The sequence below is a fragment of the Oncorhynchus mykiss genome, chromosome 12, assembly GCF_013265735.2.
Source record: "Oncorhynchus mykiss isolate Arlee chromosome 12, USDA_OmykA_1.1, whole genome shotgun sequence".
Taxonomy (NCBI): domain Eukaryota; kingdom Metazoa; phylum Chordata; class Actinopteri; order Salmoniformes; family Salmonidae; genus Oncorhynchus; species Oncorhynchus mykiss.
Genome location: NC_048576.1, coordinates 80,671,556 through 80,690,221, shown reverse-complemented (window position 1 = coordinate 80,690,221; position 18,666 = coordinate 80,671,556). Strand labels below are relative to the sequence as shown.

The window sequence follows — 18,666 nt, the reverse complement described above, 5'->3', positions numbered from 1 at the left end:
TGAATCCAATTCATTTAAACATGTCCCAAGACTTGAAGTAAGCCAAACTGTATGTAAGCCAGTATATGATAATGAAACAAAACCCTTTTAAGTCTTGTCAAATCGTATTTCCAAGGGAACGATTTATTGTAAACACAGCATTCTACAGTATATTGTCTGGACAAAGGTCACCGATGATTTGACATTTCTTTAAAGATTGGAAACATTTGAATTGATGTACATGAGAAATGGAAATCGGTTAACAAAAGGCAATTAAATCAACATTAACATTACTACAAAATGAGTGGTTAAGTTAAGTACATTAACTTCTAATGTAAGAACTTTACCATAACACATATAACATTGACACATACTGTAGCAGGACAACTTATACAATAAGTACAACATTTCAATCTGGATTAGTTTGGGATAGAATAATGCAAATCATTTCAGTGGTATTTTCATATTTTCTCACCTAGAAACAATGTGGATAAGGCATGTATATACTGAATAGACGTTGTCTATATACTGAATAGATGTGTTCTCTGTTTGCATGTCTTGGCATAGTGAATGTATTATCCACATTAGAATATGAAAGGAGTGATAGTCTGAGGAGATGGTCCATAAACACAGTAAGTCCCTGCTCTGTTACACTTCCAGAATAACTAACGGCAAAACACAGACAGACAGACAGACAGACAGACAGACAGACAGACAGACAGACAGACAGACACACAAACATGCAGTATTTTATATCATGTACGTTTGTTAAGGTGGATATGTTGGCTAAAGGCTGTGCTATTATCTGTTAATAGCATACTGTATGAAATGTATGGACAAGCACAGGTTCCAGTGCAAGTAACACTGACCACTTTTTCTGATGAGCTTTTTGCGAGTCATTAAAATGTGACTTGGAGCTTCCAAGTGACGACTCCTCTTGGACATACAAAGTGGACTGTATTTAGGATAAATGCAAAATAGCAATTCCCAACTCTAAGCAATGGTTGACTCACAAAGTGGCGTGCAAAATGAATGAATGACTTTAGAATCTGTTGACTATTATCCTGTTATAATTCATTGACAAACAACAAGGTACAAACATTTAGTTGACCGAAAGTGCAAGGCCACTTAAACAGTTAACAGCTAAATACATCTAGCTTGTATCTACAAATATACACTGATGCAGAATAGAATATATCAAGAACATTCCAGGTACTGTTTATAACCTTGAGGCACTAAAAGGTGTTCATTGTAACATGGATCGTCGTCATCATTGTCTCACCACTGATCCAAAATAGACTCAGGCCTATGTTCCAATCTGCCACACGAGGTGACGTGTGACAGACATGCTGTTTCACAATCCTAAACATCTTACCCTATTCAACTTAGAGAGAGGTTGTTGTACATCAATTCATGTTCATGACAAACCTTAATGAGTTGATTCACTCTTGTTCATTGAGTGCAGTAACTTGGAGTATATACTTTCTGTAAACACATCCCATATACATTGTACTACAGTGCCAAGACAGCCATCATATTTCACAAATATGCACTTAACCATATACAGTAAATGTAAGATATTTTCCCAAAACATGCATATCTTGACAGGTAAAATGAATGGGTGTAAATATGAAAATATATCATATTTAATCTAGGATATCACATAATGTTTCATATTCCAGTATCTAAAATAAAGTGAAATGTTAAAAATGAGTTGTTCAGTTTATATGCCAAAATTATAAGGTTTTACAATGCATCCAATCTATTCCTCAAATACATAAAAATGTATCATTCTTAATAGTGGAAACTTCTAATTTTACAACAGATAAAACCCAAAATAATTGTTTAAGCTTGTTTAGTGGCATTCATTATACAGAGTAAAACTATCAAACATTGTATTACTGTAACATGCTGGTATTTGGACTATTGGTCTCTTGTTTTTCCATTGTAGGTTCAAAAGCACTGCATTGGAAATGCTAACTTTTCTCCAGTTATCACTGAGTTAACATTGTGCTATTCTGATGTCATCATAGACAGACTGTACAGGCCTCACCTTATCCTGAACATACATGCACCTGCACCTGTAGTTGGAATGTTCTGTGAGAGGCCTGGGATTCTGACAGTATGGAGGTGTTGCCTCTGGCTGCTTGAGGTACGTCAATGTAGTTGACTATATGTCCATGTCCACAGGGCGGAGATCCCCGGTCTTGTGCTCCTGCACCCACAGCTCTCGGTCTTTGGCTGGGTCCACACTCTGAAGCAGCTGATCCACTGGCTCCACCGTCTGCCAACACACACACACACACACACACACACACACACACACACACACACACACACACACACACACACACACACACACACACACACACACACACACACACACACACACACACACACACACACACATGCTCATATGGACTTTCATCACACATGAAGCCAACACTGACACATCTCATAGACAATGTAAATGCTTAGAGAACTCATAGATGCTCATACAGAACACAATGAGGGGAGAGACAGACACTTCTATCTATCCATAGTGGACAAGGTTAAGCGTACTGTTTCTGGAGACACATCGAGCTGCCTTTTGCTAATACAACTGAAGGCAAAGAAGTGTGCCATCACCCAAAGTGGCACTACCCTTGGTACAGGACCCTCAACGTCTTGTTAGATCTGCAGGTGATCTGCAGGTGTTTGCATCTGGGTTCATTCTCCCTGTTCAAGTATGGCCCAGTGAAACAGTCAGCAGGGGGTGATAACAGCTGGTGAAGGGGTGACAGAGGTATGGTGATCGAGTTTGGAGGCAGTGAAATCCTTTTAACTGTTTGGCCAGCATTTTCACAACAAACATGCTTACCAAAACGTTGATCTGAGTACATTGCACAAATCCTTTGTATTGGGATACTTGATCTAGAATTGTTAGCTAAATGGATCTGCTTTAAAACAAATCAACATACACCACACTCCAAATTACCTATTTCACTGATGACCATTCTGTTTTACTGTAGCACTATGCTCTCCAAAAGAAGGTAATCATCACACAAAGTGCAACCTATGTTGTATATTTCATTCTTTAACAGTTCCAAACTGCTCATCAATTAACTAGGCTGCCCATGGCCAGTCTGGTCTCACAGACTAGACGTAACATAGTAAATGTAAATACGGGACACTAAAATGAGTATGATATGTTACGTTTGGCATGGTTACATAAGACAGAAGGTTACGGGTATAACGCGAACGTCTAGCAATCCAGATTTTGCGTACTCGAATCTCATCACAGACAACATTAGCATTTTAGCTCATTAGCAACTTTGCAACTCCTTACTACTTTTTAGATACTTTGAAACGACTTAGCACAGGGGTCTCCAACAGATCAATCTCGCAGCCCACCTATGAGTAGCTCGCCAACAATTCTGAAAGTGCATGCATTTTTCACGTTCCACCGCAAACTGGTTGGTTGGTTGATTGGTTTCTCAAATGATTGCCTCGCCTGGTTCACCAACTACTTCTCTGATAGAGTTCAGTGTGTCAAATCGGAGGGTCTGTTGTCCGGACCTCTGGCAGTCTCTATGGGGGTGCCACAGGGTTCAATTCTTGGACCGACTCTCTTCTCTGTATACATCAATGATGTCGCTCTTGCTGCTGGTGAGTCTCTGATCCACCTCTACGCAGACAACACCATTCTGTATACTTCTGGCCCTTCTTTGGACACTGTGTTAACAACCCTCCAGGCAAGCTTCAATGCCATACAACTCTCCTTCCGTGGCTTCCAATTGCTCTTAAATACAAGTAAAACTAAATGCATGCTCTTCAACCGATCGCTGCCTGCACCTGCCCGCCTGTCCAACATCACTACTCTGGACGGCTCTGACTTAGAATACGTGGACAACTACAAATACCTAGGTGTCTGGTTAGACTGTAAACTCTCCTTCCAGACCCACATCAAACATCTCCAATCCAAAGTTAAATCTAGAATTGGCTTCCTATTTCGCAACAAAGCATCCTTCACTCATGCTGCCAAACATACCCTTGTAAAACTGACCATCCTACCAATCCTCGACTTCGGCGATGTCATTTACAAAATAGCCTCCAATACCCTACTCAACAAATTGGATGCAGTCTATCACAGTGCCATCCGTTTTGTCACCAAAGCCCCATATACTACCCACCATTGCGACCTATATGCTCTCGTTGGCTGGCCCTCGCTTCATACTCGTTGCCAAACCCACTGGCTCCAGGTCATCTACAAGACCCTGCTAGGTAAAGTCCCCCCTTATCTCAGCTCTCTGGTCACCATAGCATCACCCACCTGTATCACCCGCTCCAGCAGGAGCTCTCTCTGGTAACCCCCAAAACCAATTATTTATTTGGCCGCCTCTCCTTCCAGTTCTCTGCTGCCAATGACTGGAACGAACTACAAAATTCTCTGAAACTGGAAACACTTATCTCCCTCACTAGCTTTAAGCACCAGCTGTCAGAGCAGTTCTCAGATTACTGCACCTGTACATAGTCTCTATAATTTAGCCCAAACAACTACCTCTTTCCCTACTGTTTTTATTTTATTTATTTATTTATTTATTTTGCTCCTTTGCACCCCATTATTTGTATTTCTACTTTGCACATTCTTCCATTGCAAATCTACCATTCCAGTGTTTTACTTGCTATATTGTATTTACTTTGCCACCATGGCCTATTTTTGCCTTTACCTCCTTTATCTCACCTCATTTGCTCACATTGTATATAGACTTGTTTCTACTGTATTATTGACTGTATGTTTGTTTTACACCATGTGTCGTTGTATGTGTCGTTGTCGTTGTATGTGTCGAACTGCTTTGCTTTATCTTGGCCAGGTCGCAGTTGTAAATGAGAACTTGTTCTCAACTTGCCTACCTGGTTAAATAAAGAGGAAATAAATCAAGTGGAAAAAAAAACGGACAAACAAATCTCAAACAAAGTATCAGAGACCGCAAGATCCCAACTACAATCTAATCAACGCAACATTGACATTATCCCACCATTGGTTAGCCACTATTCGCTTAAAAAGCCAAACCTAACACGATATCTGCCAATTAATTTCTTACCTGGCAGAAGTACTGTATATCATTTGTGTCTATTATTTGCAAACGTTACCATTAAATAAGCATCAGTAGTACATCAGGAGTACAGAACCATTGCTAGACCGGCACATTAGATGGCACATTGCTCACTCTCTATGCAAATTTAAAGGGTTAGATGCACAATTCAAGGGGAATTATACTCAAATCTAAACGTGTTAGTTTCCTTCCAGACCCCCAAAAATGAGTCTTCTGATGTTATTTAGGCATTGACATGGACTCAGAACATCCAATTTCGTTTCTCTATGAACAAGTGTCATTTGGAAATTGAAAAACAAAAACAATCTTAAACCACGAAAAATAAAACTGAAATAACATAATTTGGGAAAATATAAAACAATTTGGATTTTATAGAGCCCCCCCTTTAGATTTGTTTATTAACAAACATTACCAGGTATATTGACAGAAAACATAATGCGCTACTCCTGTACACTAAGGTCCCAGGGAAGAGCTGGAGGGGAGAGGAGAAGAGAAGAATGTGACTATTTTAAGCATAGAAAAAAAAGAGTAGCTCGTGACATGTTTCATTTTTTAAAAGTAGCTCTCATGTCAGAAAAGGTTGGCTAAACCTTAATCTAACCCTTAACCTAACTCCTAAAACTAACCTTAACCATAACCTTAACCCAACCTTAACCCCTAACCAAAACCACCTAGCTAACATTACAATTCATAATTCGTAACATATTGTACAAATTGCAATTCATCACATATTAATTGTAATTTGTAACATATCATACGAAATAGATGGACATCTACAAATGAATACATACCATACAAAACGTAACATATCATGCTAATTGGGGTGTCCCATATCATGCTAATTGGGGTGTCCCATATCATGCTAATTGGGGTGTCCCATATCATGCTAATTGGGGTGTCCCATATCATGCTAATTGGGGTGTCCCATATCATGCTAATTGGGGTGTCCCATATCATGCTAATTGGGGTGTCCCATATCATGCTAATTGGGGTGTCCCATATCATGCTAATTGGGGTGTCCCATATCATGCTAATTGGGGTGTCCCATATCATGCTAATTGGGGTGTCCCATATCATGCTAATTGGGGTGTACTTTTACTATGTTACGTCTAGGTCTGTTACGGTGACCGTATTCTACCCTTGAGTCCAGGCTGTCATGACTGACAGATTGGTTGTCTGCCTCCAGCAAACAGCCACATGTTCTGTCAGGCTGACTCAAGGGAACCACCACATGTACTGTAAGTGAAATGGACACATGGCTCACACTTTGGTTGAACATGTCAGTTTCATGTCGCAGCGTTGTGTACTGGCGTAAATTTTGTCGTATCATCTCCACCCTCTCAACCTCAAGTCTCTCCAGCTCCTGAAGAACAGAGGGAAATACATAGACAAGGAATCAACCTCACTGTCAAAACAAATATAACGATGAACGTGATCATCTTATATTGTTTGTTGTCAACAATGAGACTATGAAGAGTTATTTCAATTGTATTACCAGGCTTGTGGTGACCATCTCCTCAAACCACTTGGACTGGGCCCGGTTGTACAGGTCCACATTGTGCATGAGGTCATCACCTGTAGAGAACAGATTCAGAGTGGTCATTCAACACAGTGTATTTGACTAGGAGGTAATACTCAACAAATCAACATTACATTTCTGGTATACCTGTGCAGTTAAATTGAGGTAGTTAAAGATGAAGTACTATGGCCTTGAAGTGTTTACTACATTAAATGTAGGCCCTAAATGAACTTATGCATGAGGAAAAGCGTGCATGAACTAAGTCCCTATGTTTCCAGCAAAGGGCACTCAGTAACCATGCCTGTTGCAGTGTGGGACAGCTCTATCGATGCAACGTAATGCAGAGGCTAACCTCCGAAGCTAACCTCCGAAGCTAACCTCCGATGCTAACCTCCGATGCTAAGTCTATAAAGCTTGGTTCAATAGGGTTGAAGAAAAGTGCAAAGCAAATGTGACCTAGAAACGTTCTTCTACATTTCAGTTCAATCTATTAGACATATATTACAAAGGCCTACTGTAGAAAGGGTGTAAGAAACAACCTAAAACAAAACTACAGAGGAAGTTGTTTTACAATCCAGCACATCTCAATCTATATGGAAATGAGGCCAGGGTTTTTAATGACATTTGCCCCTGGAAAAAGTGAAAGACACAAGGCAGACATCATCTGAAGCTTGCCTAACGGGATCTATTGATTAGAGCTGTGAACTGAGACTAATTATCTGAGTGGGAGAGAGAGGATTATTTATTTATTTTTTTCACACTGGCTTTTTCCTCTAAAGTGTGTGCATAGATATGTATGGAAAAAGCAATTACAATCTTGGCGCCAGAACTATTTGTACCATCATACTATCTGGAATACAGAGAAATGGGAGCCCCAGGCATTGTACTGCATGGCTGATCATAGCCTCATGTTATCTGAATTAAGCATATTCACTATGATTCCACATTTAAATATAAATGCAAAGCAAGATGTGTTTGTCTCCTAAGCACATGATAATGCAATGATTTTGAGATCCACAGTACAACACAAAACACTGGAAAATATACTTGCAGTATAACAGATGGTTTTAAGTATAAATGAAGAGACATTGCTCAATATTTTTGACTAAGCTAATTGCTTAGTATCATTACATTACTATGGGCTGCTGTTGGCAGTGAGCTTTAGTGTTGTCGGCCTCCTGTCTGAGTTCTCAAACCCCATCCATGTCTGACTGAACGCCCCCACATTCCCTATCTGACTGCAGCACAGCCCCACCTCACCCCCTCTGCCTCCTGCTGGGGAAAGCATAGTCTTCTTAGGCAACACAGTCTGGGAATCCACCCCAAGTCGGAACCCTGAGCTTGTGAAACATATCTGCACTGTCCGCAACCCTGTCTCTGCTCCATTTACACAACATGTGATCCATGTTGCCAGATCTGACTGTTTGGGATGCCTGGCTGGTCCGGATGGGACAAGTCCTCCATTCATACCCTTGTTCACTGCGACCAAAAGATTAGTCCTGGGGATTGTGGGTAATGGTCCTCTCCCAGCCGACTTATTATCCCACCACAAAAATAGATCATTAAACTTGTTTCCATGTTGAAATACTACTGGCTCTCTTTTGCAATGTGTTCTGGTGTTGTGCCAGGGGATGCTTCCCTCAGAGTTCTCACTCTGTCGGCTATGCCTCTTGTTGCTGATGAAAACACCACCACAACTTTACACAATGGCAGCACAACATCACAAGGGTAGGTAAATTGCGTGCAACGCAAGAGTGGCCTCAAAAGCGACTTATGCAACATAAAAGCGGCTGCTCAGCGATACAGGGCTGATTTATCAAGAAACACAGCTGTGGGTGAATTGAACGGCTCAGATTTGAAAGGAGAGAGGCAATTTGTCGCATTTAGAAGTACACTGTGGTAAGTTAATAAAAAGCACACCTGAGAATGCAGCATGCTTTGGGTGCATGTTCTCTCCTCTCTGGGGGTAGAATCGGCACCGCTATGCTGGCGTTTCATGGAGCTGTGAAGTGCGGCTGCTCTACATGTGCTACACGGTGTGTCTAACCCCTGACCTGCTTGTGTGGATTTCCGCCGGGCCTTCTTGATGTCCTCCTCGTGTTTGTTCATGTGCTTGATGTCCAGTTGCTGGGTCTTCACTTCCAGATCTTTCTGCCGGTCTGCCAGGGCTTTACGGGCCTACAGCAACCAAGCAGCAGTGTGAATACAGAAACAATATGAGTCATTTAATGCTAGTCCTCAGATCTACTGAACCTACAACTATTACCACAGTCATTGCAGCCCTTTCATGTCAGCTACCTATTTCTCCACTCAAATCCCGGCCTCATCCCTTAATCTATTCTTATTTCACATCACAGGATCTTCCTTCATCTCGTCTGTTGAGGCAATTCTCCAATGTCATGATGTAACACTGTTGGAAATGTAAATACAGCACTTGGCAGGCACGAACCGTAAACCCACAAAATCTCCTGTGTGTAATGGATGCCAACTAAAATAAAACAAACAGGACGTTATGATCGATTACCATGGGGAGAAAGATAGGCAACAAAAAGCGACAGGTTTTTCCTGAGCAGAAAAACAGTTCATCTTAAAATACGTTGAATGGTTTCAATAGTCCAACAGAATAATGCTGTGGTGTAGTCAGATCAACATTTTGGATCATTTAAAGCTTCTCTGGGAAAACCTGAATTGTAGGACAAGGATTATAGGATGCTTTGGTTTAGAATGGTCCATACCTTCTCCACGCCTGCATAGCGGCTGGCCAGCTGCTTCCTGAGGTCTATGATGTGGTGATCGTACTTCTTCAACTCCTTCTTGAAGTTGTCTCTGAACGTCAGCAGGGGCTTCTCCACCTCACACTGGAGCTGAAGAGGTACAGTTATTACAGTTGTAATTGATATGTACTTATATGTAACTACACTGTAACTACATTGTACCTGCCTATCTAACTACTATATAAACACACCAATTTAGAGTCCCGGTAGGCCTATACAGGATATATGTGACCTAGCTGCATAAAGCATGGATACAAATAGTCATGAAAAGTGCACTTAGGCCACTATATGTTCAAGAGGATTTCTCACTCTTCCACACGTTACCTAACCCCATCCCATCAGCCGTGGTGTCTCCGAGCTCAGAGGAGAGGGGATCATGGAGGGGCTGCATGTCCGCAGCCTGGGGCTCATCAGAAGACACCACTAATTAATCAGACAATGGAGGCTATGTATAGCTTCAAGGCTACCTCTGATTTATTTTAAGCATTCTTAAGACCCAGTAGAGTTGTTTTCTTTACTGGTAATTGCTGCTGTAAGCCCCCCCTCTTTTTTCTTTGCCCATGTCAGACCAGAGTGAGGTAAACAAACACACCAGTACGTGGTCATAGAGGCCTTGGATTGACCAAAGGAACACATAAATAAACTGACTGCCAACTAAGCCTTCTCTGAGGGCTCCATAGCCCATAGAAAATACATCTTATAATGTTATTGAAGGTATGAGTGAAGCATGGATGTTGTCCACTTCCGTCGGTTCACATGGAGATTTTAGAATTTTCTTGGTCTGTTACAGTACATGCAATCTGTAATATCCAGAGTATCTTCTAGCAAGACAGTAGGCAACCTTGTTGGAGAACTTGAGGTGGACTTCAGCCTCGTCATGACAACTCCTCTTCAGCTGGGCCCAAGCTTCCCCAAGGGTTCTGGAATGGGATCAAACAAGAGACATCAACCAAACTGGATAGAATGGATGGGAAAACACCCAAGTAGCAAACAGGTATGTGGTGAAGAATATAGAACGAATAGAAATCTATTCTGTTAACTCACTCACCCTTCCTCCTGAGCAGCCAAGGGGCTCTGGGAGAGCTTGGAGAGGTTCTTAGAGTATTCATCTTCAATCTTTATCCTGCAACGGACAACGACAGCCATGGGGCTCTAAAGTATGGGACTCCAGGGAAGACCAATAGAGGAGAACATTTTTTAAAGCTGACAGAGTTTTAGTGGAGCATTGGTGCATGGAGACACTGTCCTCCAGTATATCACCGACACCCAAAGACATACAGCACTGTGGCCACTATGATGTTCAAAGGCAGAAGCCTATTATTCTGTGCTGAGAAGATATCAAACAATATCCTGTAACAACAGCCTGGATATGAGTTAATGCACTTTCCTGCGGAAAGGCCAGAGATGGGAATGATGTGAGGCTATTTACTCATGGCCACCCTGAGGGCGACTCAGAAATGCCAGCCATATTTCTGTGACATTCAATTATTCCACAAATACCCATTAACCATACACATCTGAGTAAACCTGTCCTCTACGGGAGGTCACGAAGGCCATTCCAAAGAAATGGATATGGCCAGAATCTGACATCAGGTCAGCTGTCTCACTGAACCAATGAAGAAAGGTCAGCCCTGAATTAGAATGTTGGGGAATGGGACCTTTAAATGAATTGTGTGAATACAGTCAGGGGAAAAAGTGAAAGTCCACTTAATTCTCAAGTCTATTGAGTCAATGGGAACTTTTGTTGTGGGAGCAAAATGGGGCCTCTTGCTATGCTGAAGCCTATGAAAGCATATGTTTAGGACGTCCACTTTATGTACGTCTACAACTTAACTTTATAAACCTAGTACGGTACAACACATGTATCTGAATTCAAATGTGCATGGGTTGATACACCTGGGGCGGCAGCTAGCCTGGAAGTCAAGTGTGCTGGGCCAGTCCCCAAGTCGACTAGGTGAAAAATCTGTCCATGTGCCCTTGAGCAAGGCACTTAACCCGAATTGCTCCTGCAAGTCGCTCTGAAGAAGAGCGTCTGCTAAATAAATACATTGTAAATATATGAATAGATACTATAGAGTGGAGCCAGGTTGTCAAGGACAAAATAACCCATGCTCTACAATAACATAATGATAATGACAAGAGAACCCTGTTTCACCCTGATAAGACACGAAAAAACAGTCCAAATAAGATTACGATCAAAAAAGATACGATAAAGAGAATCAATAACATTTCCCAACACACAAAATACACAGTACCACTGACCCCTTCCAAGCTGACTATGTTGTGTTACCTCTCCCGGACGAACTCAGCCATCTCTTTCTGCATCTGTTTGCCCTTGAGCTGTTTTTGCAGCAGCACCTCAAAGCCGCCCACAGAGGGGGTCCCTTGGGGGTCCTTCTTGTCAGTCTGAGGGAGAGGATGGAGCATCAATCACACACGCAGACCTATACAGCCACAGACTTCATTTCATGGAGAAAATGACATTGTTTACATTGAGTGTGTGTGAGTGGTGAGGGGTGTTGGGGAGTGTGTGTGGGTGGATGAATGTATGAGTCAGAGAACTACAAATGTATGTGTTAAGGAGTGCATGCGCACGTGGGTGTGTTCGTCATTTGCGTGTGAGTTATGAGTGTGTGTGTGTCTAAGGGTTGAACAAGGAGCAGCACATCCCACTATGTGTAACAGGATGCGGATACGACAGGGAGTGATGTGGTAGCCCCACGTGAACCAGAGGTGACAGATTCAATTCACACAATGGGCTTGAGCTTTGGCTGAGTGGAGCACATTATGCCACAGAAATACAGACAGCAACTTAGAACATGACTCAGTGGAACAAGAACAACCATCCAAATCACAGTTCAGTGAAAAGAGGCTTCTGTTACAATCATGTTTGTAGACACATGAGTTGGCGTTAATATGACAGACAAAATCTACCCTGTTGGATTCAAAGTCATATGTAACAGGGCTGAGATTCCTATAAACATAGGAAGTAGGGATCTTATTCTATGAGCTGGAGAGTGGTTTAGAGATGTCAGGCGCTATCTTACCCAGAAGTAGTCACAGTAGCTCCACTCATTGGGCTTCAGTAGCTGCTGCTCTGGCTGATCTGGCGTCACACTGGGCAGCGGGAAGGTGACACAGTTGATCTGAATGCAAAACAATTGTGAGATGAATTCAAGAGAGTGAGAGACAAGTGAGAGAGGTTTCTGTGAGACATCAGAGGGAGAGGAAGAAGGAAAGGAGGAGGAGGAGGAAAAGAGACTAATTGCCTTAAACTCTCAGGAATGAATGTGGGAGAAACGCTATGGTTAGAGCAGACATCAAAGGTGCCATTTGTGGGAGATGTGCATAGAAGCTTCTCATTTGGAGACGGGACATGGAGGCTCGGTTTGTGTCTGTCATGAGGACGGGAGTAAAGGTCAGGAATGAGTAAATACTCTCCGGGGGTGTTGGTCATCAAGATGGTGACCCAGAGAACCCTCGGAGGTGGAGAGGGGGGGGGGGGGGATTGAGAGGGACAGAGAGAGGGGAGAGGGACAGAGAAATAGGGAGAGAAAAGAGAGGGGGGAGAAAGAGAGAGCACAAACCGTCCAGTCCTGGCCTTACGATCCTTACACTTATTTGTGATAAACTAAAACAACATCATAATGAAGAGAAAGACCTACAATCAGTGATATAGAGGAAACAACCAACAACAACCCAAACTACTGTAGAGCGGAGTCACAGCTAAACACACCCAGCACTCAGACTGAATACACACTCTGGTCAACAGCGTCTTCAATTACCCTTATAGGACTGCAATTATGTAATGTTCACCATCTGTAACCTCTCCCTGCTGGCACAACAACATGTCCTCTATCTATGCCATACTGCCAATGACATCCCAGCAGACTACATGGACATCCAGACATGCTGAATCTCAGATGCACAAATATGTATTATGTGTTCACTGCTTGGCTAAAGCACACGACAAGGAAAAAACACACTGTGCACATTTCTACTAGCTGATTACCATATTTGCTTATGCAACTATGACAATGTTTGAAGCTTTGTGTTGCAAATCATTGAGCGTATTGGGAGTTGAAACTATTTAGAGAAGTTCCTGAGAAAAAACAGTCAAACAATGGAAGCAAGCCCTAAAAGCTATTCTGTAATAAATACTAACATGAGCCCCGTTCTTTCCTGAAGGCAACCAGCCGTCTGCAGAGATCTCCAACTCCTGCTTGAAATCAGTTCTATCAATGACCCCTGGACATCTAATATGTACACACTAACACCCCCCCCCCCACACACACACACACACACCTATAAGTCTGCATAATATGCATGCTTCCACACACCACATGAGATACAGTAGTAGAAACACACATAGAAGTGTCGTAGACTCTTTCTAACGCTGCACAACAGGATTTACATAGTTGGTGGAGCCCAGTCACTTTGTTCATTTTCTGCCTGAGAGATCAGACTGATCGTCACGGACACCAGATTTTCCATCACACTGACTCGCCATCTATCACTGCTGTTGTTTATCTCCTGCTCACATCCTCCAGAAAATGAGACTATCTGCAGCATGGCTGTCTCTATAGCTCACTACTCTTTTATGGGTTCTTAGTGGGGTGCTACACTGTTAGGACTCAGAGATTCATATTCATTACCTCTGTGAAAACCAGGGAGAATTGTATGGCACTGTTGGCACTGTGTGGTTTATAGTAGTTGATGTTTTTGGACAGTCAGCAAATCGAGGGTGTTATGGTTCAGCCTGACAGTGTTATGGAGATTCTGAGAGGCAGGCAGGGTCATAGCTTATGAATGATTCACATGATGATGGTCATTCCTGTAGTTTAGAACAGACTAATTACACTTACCCCCAACAGCAGACAGTGTTGACAAGTGCCAGTTTGCCTAATCAACCAGAGGGACAGTCTGTCCTCTACCTGCATTCATTATACAGTAATTTCCACCCTAAAGGCTTAGGCAAATGTAGAAAGGTTCATTCATTGCCTGGACGTTTAAAAATTGTGAGCTGGACCTCACACATTGGAATGGTTTAGCTCTGCTGAATAGATATAAATATTACTAGCAGCATGGAAAATAATCCAAACATAAAACACAGAAAATAACCCATGCTTAAAGACATAAAACACAGAAAATAACCCATGCTTAAAGACATAAAACACAGAAAATAACACATGCTTAAAGACATAAAACACAGAAAATAACCCATGCTTAAAGACATAAAACACAGAAAATAACCCATGCTTAAAGACATAAAACACAGAAAATAACCCATGCTTAAAGACATAAACACAGAAAATAACCCATGCTTAAAGACATAAAACACAGAAAATAACCCATGCTTAAAGACATAAAACACAGAAAATAACCCATGCTTAAAAACATAAAACACAGAAAATAACACATGCTTAAAGACATAAAACACAGAAAATAACACATGCTTAAAGACATAAAACACAGAAAATAACCCATGCTTAAAAACATAAAACACAGAAAATAACCCATGCTTAAAGACATAAAACACAGAAAATAACCCATGCTTAAAAACATAAAACACAGAAAATAACCCATACTTAAAGACATAAAACACAGAAAATAACTCATGCTTAAAAACATAAAACACAGAAAATAACTCATGCTTAAAAACATAAAACACAGAAAATAACACATGCTTAAAGACATAAAACACAGAAAATAACACATGCTTAAAGACATAAACACAGAAAATAACACATGCTTAAAGACATAAAACACAGAAAATAACACATGCTTAAAGACATAAAACACAGAAAATAACCCATACACAGGGTGTCAACACATAAATCTGTTGCCACCTTAGCTAACACTATCAGAAAATAACTCTTCAGAAAATAACTCTTCCCCCGGCACATACGCTCGCACACGCACACGCACACGCACACGCACACGCACACGCACACGCGCACACACACACACACACACACACACACACACACACACACACACACACACACACACACACACACACACACACACACACACACACACACACACACACACACAGAGAGACTGTAGGGTACTCAGCCACTGTTGCTAAGCGACAAATTACTTTTGCTGTAAAGGCACAATACCCCATAATAACAAAAGATTCCAAGACGTCCTCCACTATTCTCAGAATGCTGTGGCTTCCTCCAACTCTGTGTTGGTAAAAAAAAATCTAATAATAATAATCAAAATAACCCATCTGAGTCTTCCAAACGGCACAAGATGACACCCCAACAAACTGTTACTCTTTCTTCTTAACAAGTCAAACAACACTTGAGTATGTTTAATGAGGTGGAAAACATGGCTGGCTATTCAGATGATTCAGCCCTGTGCATCTTCCTTCCATCACACTCAGGACCAGCCATGTTGGACTGGTCTCAAATCAGTGGAGGCTGGTGTCAATTTAAATGGGAGGATAGGCTCATTAAAATGGATTAAAACACATTAAACACACCGTTCCATTCACTCCATTCCAGTCATTAGTATGAGCCATCCTCCCTTCACCAGCCTCCACTGTCTCTAATGGAGGGGCCATGATCCATCCCATATGTGATCTGAGACATGCTCCAGTGGTGGACGTTAAAGTCGTTCATCTGTCCATGACAGCTGGAAGACAGGTCGTGTGACGCAACATGCATCATGGGACAACAGTAAAACACCCTCCTGGACTGACATCATGACGAATGCCATACCCAGCATCATTACACGACACCACTTCTTCTACGCAATGAATGAGTCCCTGAACAAAACCATGAAGATCAATAATCACAGACCAATTACTCATTCATGTGATTTCTCTTTACACCGCAAAGTATAAAACTGCATTATAATGGAATGAATGCAGCCTAATCTAGTGGTCTCCTTTTCTGAGATATTCATTGCTTGATCCATTTATATTTCTACAGAAGACATGACATCATGGTTAAATGTTGAGGATGTGTACAGACCATCATGGCTCATGTTCGATTGGATAGTACACTGAGGATTGGGGTTCACAACAGCACCCCAATCCTTTGTCAACGATGCCATCAATCAAGCCCTATCAAACAAAGCTCACCTGTAAAAAAAGATCTACAGATAAAATAAAATTTTTTTTTCTATTTTTCCACAATATCAATTCAATTTGTTTTCTGAATGGCTCCAGTGTTTCCTATGGCAGTGTTTTCCATTTCAGCACCATTAATCAGTGTGCTATTGCTTTTGTAACCATGGAAACTGGCCTTGCTGCATCTCTCTGTGCAGGTCGGTGGGGCTTCACAATAGGCAGACTGACAGCTCCCGTGGCTGGAGCAGGTCAGCGAGCCCACCGAGCAGAACCAACACTGGGCACACACAGAACTGTCTGTCAGCTCTCAGCCCAGCACTCACCATCTCCTCCTACATTCCTTATTATAGGTTACATAACCACGAGGTCCAGTGTCAGAACAACTTAAACACTCTGAGGGATGTTTTACATAAATCTGGTTACATGTGGTCCACACAAATCCCTAATTTGCTAGAAATGAGTTTCTATATTTCTGAGTATAATGAGTTTAATGAATGCTAGTTATGGATACGTGGGAGTAGGAATTCAAGCTGCTTGTGGGATGTAAATGTTTTCATTAGCTGTTGTTGATGGAGAGTAGAACGGAAATATAATCATGGCTGTAATGTGGAAGTGTTGATGTTGTGTTTTGGTGAATGCAGTCCTGGGTGAACTGCATTGTCCTGCAGCTATGTGGGGTCCATTGGGGGATGGGAGGGATGCAGCATTACACTCACATAATATATGTATATGTTTTCTAGAGAAGAAGACTCAGAGGGCTCGTCAGATTCTGGATCTGTCTACAAAGGTCTTGTGCTTGTGCTTTTCAAGAAAATCAAAGCCCATCATACATTGAAAGAGTGTGATAAAAACATGACTTTGCTGCATGGGATACCTATTCTCACTCAAAGTCTGCTGCAGCTTCTGTGAACTGAGAGAAATCTGAACCTCTTCATTGCTTGAGGACGCATCTCCTGTGTGTAAATGGCGCTTGTGCAAGCCTCAGTCCCAAACCCACAAGACTGATAGAAGGGAGTAGACACATGAGAAAAAGATTAGCAGTTGACCTGTGGAAACCCCACTGATTAATACTAATGTTCTATCCAATAGGCTGTTTGGTGTGGCGGCAGTGTTCCTGCACTGTGGGTTCCCCCATTACTCCACAGAGATCTGCAGACAAACACACTGCTACACAGACACACTGTAGCATAGTGGGTAGATGCAGTACATTTTAACGTTGGCAGATGGTGGAATGAAATACACAAACATCTAGCCTATTGTCGGGTAAAACGTTGTTATCTGCTTTCTTCTGTTCAATTATCTCAAAAGGGAATAATCCTAGCTAAAAATAAACATTCTGTCACATCTGCTGCTTCTCCCTGGTGTAATGGTGCACAGGATCTGTATCCTAAACACAGTCTGAGGCTGCTGCTGCTCTGAGAGAGAAAGGAAACAACAGAGATAGACAGAGAGAGAGAAACAGAGAGAGATAGAGAGAGAGAACACAGAGAGAAAGAGAGAGTGAAGGAGACAGAGAGAGATGGGTAGTGAGAGGGAGAGGTTCTGGGTTTGGAGCTCCAGGGTACTCACTGTTATCTTGGTCTCCTTGATCTCCTTGTTCTGTCTCTTGGCTGGTGAATTGTTCCCTGGGTTCTGTTGGGAGAGACAGGAGGCATCGTCAACGTCAAAGCTCTCCTCGGTGTCAAAGCTGGCCGCCTCCATCATCACACAACACTGCTTCTCCTCCTGCTCCTCTCTCTGCTCCTCTCTCTGCTCCTCACGGGGAAACCCTGCTCCTGCAACTGAGGCTGCCTCTCACAGCCTGCTGCCTGACGTGGTGAGTCGAGTGGAGACGCGTGGGGGGGGGGGGGGGGGGTAAGGGGCTGGGCAGAATGGAGGAGGAGGTGTGAAGTGGAGGGAGGGGGTGGAGGCGGTTGGTTGTAGTCCTAGGAGCGTGACGAGGCTAGCCTCCGGTTAAACTGCTGTCACCCGAGTCTGGAGGTTGACGGCAGGGGGAAGATGCAGCAAGGAGCCCTGTGTCTCCCTACTGTCCATACTGAAAACTAGTGAGACAACACATGGATGGAGCCAGCGGAAGAGAGCGAGAGAGAGTGCTTTAGCAATGTAAACATATGTTTCCCATGCCAATAAAGCCCCCTTGAATTTAGATGAGAGATGGAAGGCTGAAGGAGACATTCGATCACCATGCCTCCCTCTTCCCTCTTCAGAGAGATA

The 18,666-nt window shown here is 42.4% G+C and overlaps 1 protein-coding gene across 5 annotated transcripts in view; it reads right to left on the bottom strand.

The window, feature by feature from the left end:
• Positions 1 to 94: 94 nt before the first annotated feature.
• The window catches only part of LOC110538578 (growth arrest-specific protein 7), a 32,273-nt gene continuing 13,701 nt past the window's right edge, over positions 95 to 18,666 (bottom strand). For 3 of the 5 annotated variants that reach the window (XM_036938651.1, XM_036938652.1, XM_036938654.1), the window contains 11 exons: positions 18,022 to 18,084; positions 12,416 to 12,514; positions 11,659 to 11,774; positions 10,417 to 10,491; positions 10,210 to 10,288; positions 9,330 to 9,458; positions 8,649 to 8,772; positions 6,571 to 6,650; positions 6,340 to 6,438; positions 5,488 to 5,547; positions 95 to 2,263 (listed from right to left, as the gene is read on the bottom strand). In XM_036938651.1, coding sequence (XP_036794546.1) covers positions 2,150 to 2,263; positions 5,488 to 5,547; positions 6,340 to 6,438; positions 6,571 to 6,650; positions 8,649 to 8,772; positions 9,330 to 9,458; positions 10,210 to 10,288; positions 10,417 to 10,491; positions 11,659 to 11,774; positions 12,416 to 12,514; positions 18,022 to 18,084 — 1,038 coding nt within the window. In that variant the 3' untranslated portion in view covers positions 95 to 2,149. Of the gene's footprint in view, positions 2,264 to 5,487; positions 5,548 to 6,339; positions 6,439 to 6,570; positions 6,651 to 8,648; positions 8,773 to 9,329; positions 9,459 to 10,209; positions 10,289 to 10,416; positions 10,492 to 11,658; positions 11,775 to 12,415; positions 12,515 to 18,021; positions 18,272 to 18,666 lie in introns of those variants that run through there. The other 2 variants (XM_036938653.1, XM_036938655.1) reach the window with 2 other exon arrangements.